This window comes from Muntiacus reevesi, chromosome 8 (assembly GCF_963930625.1).
Source record: "Muntiacus reevesi chromosome 8, mMunRee1.1, whole genome shotgun sequence".
In the NCBI taxonomy this organism is placed as follows: Eukaryota; Metazoa; Chordata; class Mammalia; order Artiodactyla; family Cervidae; genus Muntiacus; species Muntiacus reevesi.
This window is the reverse complement of record NC_089256.1, coordinates 15,191,766-15,201,513: the sequence shown is the minus strand read 5'-3', so window position 1 is coordinate 15,201,513 and position 9,748 is coordinate 15,191,766. Positions and strand designations below refer to the sequence as shown.

The 9,748-nt window shown below is 40.1% G+C and overlaps 1 protein-coding gene across 2 annotated transcripts in view; it reads right to left on the bottom strand.

Moving 5' to 3' along the window:
* Positions 1-6,116: 6,116 nt before the first annotated feature.
* RYK (receptor like tyrosine kinase) overlaps positions 6,117-9,748 on the bottom strand; it is a 115,380-nt gene continuing 111,748 nt past the window's right edge. For both annotated transcript variants that reach the window (XM_065942386.1, XM_065942385.1), the window contains exons 14-15: positions 8,740-8,876; positions 6,117-7,229 (exon numbers count right to left, since the gene is read on the bottom strand). In XM_065942386.1, coding sequence (XP_065798458.1) covers positions 7,118-7,229; positions 8,740-8,876 — 249 coding nt within the window. In that variant the 3' untranslated portion in view covers positions 6,117-7,117. The remainder of the gene's footprint in view (positions 7,230-8,739; positions 8,877-9,748) is intronic.

Genomic DNA, 9,748 nt, shown 5'->3' with positions numbered 1-9,748 from the left:
CAGCTCCACTACATACTATCTGTACAACCCACCTCAGCATTCCTTTCCTCCACTGCAAAATGGAGAAGACAATACTATTTAACAGGACTGTGAGGATAACTGAGATAACGCCTGGTGTTAGTCAACAATGGCCACCAGCCACTAAAACAAATGTGACCACATCAGCTTTAATGGAGGCCTTTTACTGAATCTCTATCACCTACAAAACTCAGTCTAAACCTTGAAATAGATGAAGTCCTTCATGATACATTGGCCATTTACCCCAGAAATCTTTCAAGCCATTTTTCCTTGAATGCTATGTTTCAACAATACCAAAACTGCCCACAGATCTAAAAAATAAAACATTCACTAACTAGACAGATACATCTTAAAATGCCCACTTTTGGAATATTAGTGACTACTCCAATATTAGTGTCTACTCCCCTTGCTGGAAAAAAACACCCACTCCCTAAAAATCACCATGAGAAAAAGCCTGTTTTTTATTCTTTGTCTAGAAAGTGATACTGAATTCAGTTTCCTAAAATAGAAGTTAGGATATTCGTTTTTTCAGCTCTAAAGTGTGATGATTCAGCTCTCCACTAAGATGATTTGGGGCAGGGGAAAGCAATCTTTACATCTGCTTTTTAAATCTTATTCTATTGTTTACATACATTTGAAATGTTGCCTCCTGTGGAAAGGAAAGGATGTTCCTTTCAGAGGGACATGACACACGAGTCTGATGTTGAGGCTGGCAGTAAGACGGCCAAGGTCGCCAGCAAAGGCTGTGGGGATGGGGCAGGCCTTCAGGGCAGAGCCAGCCCCAGGTTTCCACAAGGCCCAGCGGTGCCTGGCTGCAGCCTCCTGTCTCTTCCTCTTCCTGCCTTCCCAGAAGAGGCTGAAGGATCCCCCAGGGAGTACTTACAAGAGTCTGATAAACCGACCAAGAATGCCTGGCAGATCAAATAAAGCTGCCCTCATTTCAGTCAGGTCATCTGCGGGTATCTAAGAGGAGGAAAAAAAAGAGCAAAGGCCAGAGGGACACTGCCTAGAGATTCCAACACAAAACTTAAACACAGGTTTATCAAGACATTACACTTCCTGATGAGATTACGGTCAAGTCAAACCTATTTTGGCCTGAGCAAGTCAGTGTTAGATGAGCTTCATTCAGAATATGAACTCCAGCACTTTTCTGGGGCCAGTTCCTATGACCAATTCCTCCTCAAGTCCACCAGTGTCCAGAATGTCCTGTTCTCTGAGTTATGCAGACAACATTTAAGATGTTCTTTAGATGTATATTAAGTAACACTGTCACCGAATACTTTCAATTCAAAATTAACAAACCTTACATGAATGCAAATAGTCTAAAAAAAGCATATAAAATATAGTCCAATAAATTCATATAATATTTCATTAAATGAATAAACAAATGTTTAAGCTTTTTTAATAAGAATTTTTATGGAGATAGACAGCTAATCTCTAGCTTACTTCCAAAGGCTCTAGGTAGTGAGACTGTGAAGCTAGAGGAAAGGCACCTGGTAGGAGATACTGCAGGCCAAACATTGAGGAGAACAAAAACATCCTTGCAAGGCCAAACCTATTAAGTGGTGGCAGAATTATGGACTGGTGGAAAACAGTAGGGCTGAGGCCAAACGAACAGCAATCACGATGGTATAGTAGGGTTTTCTGGATATAGAGGCTTCAATGTTAGGTAGTCGTCCTGATCTGGCTTTCTCAAACAAGGGCAGTACTCACCAACCTAAAAACAAGCTGACTGGGCCCTCCTTACACTGGGCAAGACTTCCCAATCACTGTACCTCCTCGCATGCTGACAGAACTCTGAAGCAGTGATACTGCTAAAGGAGCCCAGAGACCAGCCCCATACCCCATTTCTGCACAGGGGTAGACATTGCTAGCTGCCCACCAACAGCCATCCCTACTTTCTTACCAATGGAAGGTAAATCTTGTTCAATATATGTGCTCAAATGTGCATAAACTGATGAATAGTATATGTTTACATACATGCTTGCATATATACACACACACATATATATATTCATTACAATGGAAAATTTTGCATAAAAAGAAACACTGAACATGCTAATATATGCATGAACCCCCAAATGTTATGCTGCATGAAAGAAGTTAGACATAAAAAGTTAAATGTTATATGATACCATTTACATCAAAGGTCTAGAACAGGCAAATCTAGAGAGACAGAAAACACATTTGTGGTTGCCGAGGGCAGGGTAGGAATGGAATTAGGAGTGACTGCTGATGGGTATGGGCTTGCTTTCTTTTCGCGTTGGTAAAAATGAATTCAATTGTGGTGATCACACAAGTCTATGAACACACTGAAAATCAGGGTTGTACACTGGACGGGTGATATGTGAATTAAATCTCAATAAACCTGTTGAAAAAAATCCAACAAAACTTTATTTCCCAAGATGGTGGACTGCTAGGGGTGCCCATGTGCTACAGCTCTGGCCAGTAAGATGCTGGTGGATGTATACCATGGGTAAGTTGTCTCCTCAAGAAAAAGACTCAAGTAACTCATGCCTGTTGCCTTTCATCCTCTTCTCATCTTCCTGCTTTGGGGGTCCCTCACAACAAAAACATGTTAAAGCTGACAGAGGAGCCAAAATGGAGGTAGTGGGTAATGGGTGATATCCTGGGATCCCTGCACTAGCTCTGGTTTCTCTGTCTCTGGAGTTGTTATGTGAGAGAAATAAGCCTGTATTTCGTTAAGTGATTATAATCGTGTTTCGATCGCTTGCAGCCAAATACTATTCCTAATGATGCATGCTAGCTAACATCAGTAGGACTGATTCATGGAGCCAAGAAGGCAAAAAAAAGTAGACTCAGAAAGACATAAAAAAGGGGATTCCAAACATAACATTCAGATGCCATGCAGCGGGCCTTAATTTTTTTTAAAAGGGTAGTTATTTTATTTTCTAACTATACATGTTTTTCCCAGTTTTGTATATCCCCAAGGGGGTGCTTACCCCTTTCCAAAAACAAATTGCTAAAAAATGTTTTAGTTTTGAAATACTGATAAACCAAATATGAACAAATGGCATACTATTATTTGTTCAGAGGAATAATTTCAAATATAATCAATTTCCATCTTTTAAAAAAAAATAATTTCTTTATTTTGGCTGTGCTGGGTCTTCGTTGCTGCGAGGACTTTTCTCCAGTTGCAGTGAGTGGGGCTCCTCTCTAGCTGTGGTGTCCAGGCTTCTCATTGCAGTGGCTTCTCTTGTTGCAGAACACAGGCTCTAGCGCATGTGGGCTCAGGTTTTCACATGATGGAAATGTTAAAAGTTCTGTGCACCACTTCCCTTCACCCTCACATTTGCCCCCAGCAAAAACAGAACCTTTACCACAAGGAAAAAGATCGGTGGCTGAAGAGGTTTTCATGCTTGCAGATCAAATGATAAGAATGAAGAGGACTCCACACCCAAGGGATTTTTCTCCCTCTGCTTAGTCATTCCCATGAACAGGGAAACATTTCCTGATACTGTATCTTCACCTGGAAAACAAACATGCCCGTGTCCACTCCCTGCATCCCCTCACCCCAATACTTCTCTGATTTCTTCTAATTACAGCTCCATTTCCCTTCACAGCAAAACGTTCAAGTAAGGTCTCCACTTTCCCACCTAGTATTTACACTTCAACTTGCTCCAAGCCCTACTGCTTCTGCCAAAAATTCCATAATGCCAAATCCCACACAGGCTTCTTCCTCCATTTTGAAATACTTTCTTTTGCTTTTCCTGTTTTTGTTGTTGTTGCTTTTTTCCAAGTAGAGTGGTTTCTTTTCAGTCTTTTGTTATTTTTTCTTCTTTCACTAGACCATTACAAGTTGGAGTGCTCAGGACTCAGTCCCAGGATCTTCTCTCCATCTGTAACTGCTCCCAAACCAAGTTCATCCAATGCCATGGCTTTAAATATGATCTACATGTTACACTCCTACATTTATATGTTCACTAAGACCTCCTCCCTGAGCCGCAGGTTCTTATCTATCTCCTTAACAATCTCCACTTAGATTACCGATCAGCATCTCAAATATGGCTTATACAGTTACTGATTTCCCCTGACAAAGTACAATCCTGAGTTTTTTTGTTTTTTTTCCCCTCCATCTCAGTGTATAGTTTGGCCTTACAGATTCAACTATACATTCAAGTGTCAAATTATCATTCCTGATTGTGCTCTTTCCTTCTTCACCCCACCCTCCAACATCCAACAAATCAGGTCCAATCCGTCCCTCCTGATTTCCTGCACTACTCAGATTAGTCCCAAACCACTATCTTGTCTCTCCTAAACTATGCAACAGTTTCTTACAGTCTCATTAGCTTCACCCTTGCCTAATCTTCACAAAAAGTTGGCATAATCTTTTGTAAAAGACAAATCAGAACATGTCACACCCTTATTTAAACACTCCTTGAATGAAATTCCATTGTATTAAAATATAAATGTGTCACCTGGCTTACAACCCACCCTCCCCACACAGGTCTGTCTCTGCATCTCCTCTGCAGCCCTCTTTCCTAACAACATCCTAGCCACACTGGCCTTTATTCTCTTCTTCCAGTGGCAGCAGCTGGAGAATGAACAGGGATGGCTGACACTGGAGGCCAGCTCGTTCCTGCTTTAAGGGTTCTAAGGATGTCCCCTCCGTCTGGACCATCTCATAGCTGGCTTTTTGTCATTCAGATCTCAACTCAAATGCCAGCTGCCCAGAGAAGCCTGGCTAAAGACATTTAAAGATACTCTCTCTGATACCACTTTGCATTTTTTTTAATAACACTTACCAAAATCTTACTTATGTTCATTATCTGAGTCTTCTAACCAGAATGTGAGACCTAAAATGGGAGGGACATCAGTGTCTTGTTCCCTGCATATCTTGAAGGCCATATGTACAATGGGTTCTCAATAAATACAAACTGAATGAATAACCCAAACTTCCTTACTTTTAGATAGAAAATTTCCTTACAATGGGAGTGTTACAAGAAAGGAGAGAATGTAACAGAGCTCTTGGTCACTAGAGTCAGCTAATACCACATCAGTGCTTTGCCAATTTGCTTCTTTCCTATAAAAATTACATTTTCTACAAAATCTATTCAGTAATATCCACAAACCACTGGAACGAGATCAGCCATGGAAAACTTATAACTGCTTTTTTCGTTGAAGTCAATGACTCCAAGTAGTTCAGCAAGAAAAACCTAAGTCTTAAGCCACCTCTAAAACAAATATACACACATAAAATAACTTATAAACAGAGATACAGTTAAAGGCACTGCACATCCAAGCAAACTGAGAGCACCTCTTACTACATGCTAACTTAGGGCAGACGTCAACGATAGCACTTTTTTATTTGAACTGATCTTGTGTACCGAACTGTGATATCTAAACAACATACTGTCCCAAACACTTAAAAACACGCACTGAATGTTAGAAGTGATGCCAGAGCTTAACCACTCACTTCATGTGCATAATAATACACAGTAAATGCTATAAATATTTGTTGACTGAATGCCTTCTAAGATCACAGGTTGTGAACCCAAACTTCTATGACTTACAAAGTTCAAAGAGCTTTAAAAGAGCTGGCCCTTCAGGGGGCTGAGTATTTCATAAAACTGAAGAACCAGTATTAAAAAGAAGCACACAGAAAGACCACAGTCTTGCTGCTTGTAGCAGAGCATGTACCATGTGAGCTGTTTTCCCAAATGAACTGCTGATTCATAAAGCTCCTTTAAGAACAGCAAAAGCCTTCAACTGCTATGTACCCTTTCTACTCTCTAGTGAGGATGGGAGCAGAGGCAGGCACCTGCAGGCCTAGCTATTAACATTTAAGAGGCCCATTCGCCTCTGCCTTAGGCCAACGATAGCCAAGCATAAACACACATACCCTGAATTTAATGGCTCTGGAGAAAAGCTTTAGTGTTGTAACACTGTCCTGTAATAATAATCTCAACTTTTTATTAGAACCTGGAGGCTGAGTAGAGTCAACTGCACTTGTGTTAGGACTTGGGAGCCTGAGTGAGACATGCATGAAATGAAACAGGGTATCCAGCTGTTGTGTGTTCAAAGACTTACCAGACACAAACAATCATTCATTATGAAGAATATTTTCAATACTGTCATAATATAAAACAAATCTTTTAATTTTTCAAGTGTTTTTTTTTAAACATTTTATACTTAAGTTAGCCTTGAAAATAAGCACAAAATCTACCTGTTTACATTTTTCAACTCACAACAACTCAAGCACCCATTCTGTGCATAGCACTATTCTAGGTGCAAGAAAAGGGAGTCTTAACTATAAAAACAGGATTTCACTTTCTGGAATTCTGTTATCTCCTTTTCCAAAGAGTAAAAATAAATAAAATCACCATTGTTTACTGTTGACGTGCCCCCAAGTCCACTCCTGGCTCTCAGAAATGCTAGGTTCTGCCAAATTCAAGATGTTTCAACAAACTCAGTTCCTACTTCCCCCTAAATAAGAAAGCAGAACTCTTTTTCATTAAAAAAATAAAAAAAGAAACAATTTTCCATGAAAGGACAGTTTCTACTCCTAGTATTTTTCTTTTTTCCTCTCTAGCTTTTCTTTAAGTTTTCTTCCTCCAACATAAGCTTTTCCTGTACAAGGCAAACCAACATCTTTTTCTGTTTTTCTCTTCCTAAGAAAAAGTACTGCATCTTGAAGACAAACCATTCCCAAGACTGGTGATATTAAAACAAACAAAAAACTTTAAAGGTGAATCACCTACATTGATGAAGTAAAAAAATAAAAAGCAGTTGGCACTAAGATAGCTATTCCAAATATCCATATTTAAACAATTTTAAAAACGGTTTATTTATTTTGTAACAATGTACCCTAGTCCAAAGTTAACTATGTTTAAAAAAAAATTTTGGCCAAAAAATTTACACATTTTCAGTTCAATCTAATAAAAGTGATATCTAGAAAATATTCCGCATCATTAAGTCTGTCTTATAAAGTTCAAATTCTAAAGCATTCTTAAGGCACGGTGTTCTGGAAGACAAATGTGCTTCTGTGGTGTTGCGTGACGTAATGTGGCATCCAACACTGGCTCCAAGCAGGCCCGGCAGGCGCCCTCCTCCTGACACTGTGGGACGGTGACAGCAGTCAGACGTAGGCCCCCAGGGCTGCATGGAACTCTGTGAGACACTGGACCAGCTGTTGGAACTTGGGCCTCTCCTCCGGATCTAAGGCCCAGCAACAAGCCATCACAGCAAATCTGCAGTGACAAAACCAGAAAATTTGCCTATTGAAGATATACCGGGTTGGCCAAAAAGTCTGTTTGGGTTTTTCCACAAGATGTTACTCTTAACTTTTGATCAATATGATACCAGCTACGTTTTCGGTCTAAATGTGGGTGTGGAGAGGAAGATAAATTAAAAATCAATCTCTTCACAGAGCAAAACTGAGTTATCTGGATGTTACATGTAGATTTCAATTCTGAACCATGTCAAAATATACCAGCAAGTAAAGATTTTATGTAACTATTTAAAACAGTCAAAATAATAATCTGCATTATCCTTTACAGTTGATTCTTGAAGAACATGGGGCGAGGGGAGCTGACACTCTGCAAAAGTCAAAAATCTGCATAAAACTTATAGTCAGCCATTCATATCCCCAGTTCCTCCACATCCATAGACTCAACCAGCCACAGGCTTTGTGATATTGCAGCATTTATCACTGAAAAAAAAATCTACATGGAAGTGGACCTGCAGAGCTCAAACCCACACTGTTTAAGGGTCAACTGTATGTAAGTTGTGAGAGAAAAAACTTGGAGGAAGAGGAAGCTGTAACTAAGCTGTAAGAATCCTGGATCTGTAGTAAAATCTGTACAAAGCTGCCCCCTCACCAGAGTATAAAAACCTGAGGGGATTCTGGAACTGAGACTTAATCACTGGGCACTCCATCACCCCTGAAGAGCCTCCTGCCCACTCTGACCCCATTATATGGCAAGACTAGCTATGTGGTAAAAGCAGGACACAGGAGATATTTCACTCACTAGACCAAACATCTTCCTTATACGTGTATCAATTCACACCAGTTGGCAAGGCCAAATGGCAAAGAGAAGGGCTCTATATAGAAGCAGAAGAGGGCGTCAAAGGATGAGATGGTGGGATGGCATCACCGATGCAATGGACATGATCTTGGGCAAACTTCGGGAGATGGTGGGGGACAAAGCAGTCTGGCATGCTGCAGTCCATGGGATTGCAAAGAGTTGGACGTCACTGGGTGACTGAATGAATAACAGTGTATTCAATGTTTTCTCACTATGCAAATGAGTATCTTGGATTAATCACTACAAATATGAGACAAAAAAGTCCTAATGTCAAATGCATTCAAGAGTGAATGAGTCTGGCTGACTTTGTGGTTGCTCTGTGTGCATGCTCACTCAGTTGTGTCCGACTCTTTGTGACCCTTTTGACTGTAGCCCACCAGGTTACTCTATCTATGGGATTTTTCAGGCAAGAATACTGGAGTGGGTTACCATTTCCTCCTCTTCCTGACCGAAGGATTGAACCCGCATCTCCTGCATTGCAGACGGATTCTTTACCAATGAGCCATCAGGGAAGCTTATGGTTTCTCTACAGGAGTATATAACTCAAGTCCAAAGAGGCATGATTCTCGAAAGAGTAATCTCTGTATTAGTATGGACACCTGTTCTTATTTCTTTCATCCAATCATTGTAAATGGAATCAAATCCATGTCTTCAAGCTCAGAAAGAAACTTACAGTTCATCAGGGCAGTTGATTGGCTGGGCTATTCGGTAACCGTCTTTCAAGTATGCGGCCATCTCAAAAGGGTCGATGTCCACATAGGGTGTCTGGCCCAGAGTCATGAGCTCCCACAGCGTCACTCCAAAGGCCCACTGAGAAGAAGAGAAGCAACACCATGAGGGGATATTTAACACAGTTGTCAGAATGCTGCTACTTGTGGCCAGGTACAGATCAAAAATACCAAACCAATCAACTCTTGACATATCCAGTTAGATTCTCTTATTGAACAGAAAAGAACACTTCAATGAATGCATCCTCTAAGATGAATATTATTATTGTATATTTGAAAGTAATTAGAGCCACTGGAAAGAATTATTTGTTGATTTTAAGCCCCACCACTCAAAACTGTTAATTATTTCTAAAATTTTCCTAATATTTAAATGTGTTACTTTAAATACCATGGCTAGCCTGCATAGTTGAGAAGTGGAAAGTGTAAATCATGTAAAATACAATGTCATGGATTTTTACTATATTCAAAAAATTCAAATTAACAGAAATTCAGGAAATTTCAGTATCCTGAAAGAATATCTTTCAACCTTGCTTGAGTAAAAGATCAGATTTATTTAAAATCAACACATAAACTATTGGTAGGAGCAGAAATCATAAGCAGTGGCAACAGTGCTTAGTCATGGTCCAACTAGGGCTCCTCAGTTCAGCTGCAGCTTCTGGGGAGTATGTGGTTGGCAGGAATACGTCTACATGCAGCTGCTGGCATGAGGCAGGAAAGGACTCAGACTAGGATACCCACTCATCTGCTACCATGCATGAGCCTTGAGGTCAGGAGAGCTGAAGGTGAATAAGAAGGAAGATATCTGTGTACTGTGCTATCACATTTATGAATCCCTTCAAGTTCTAGACTTCTTTTTTTTCATTTTTTTCTCATTTTTTTCATTTTTCCTTCACAACAAACCTATAAGCATCATTGGTAGCCTGATATTACAGATGAGGAAACAGGCTCAAAGAA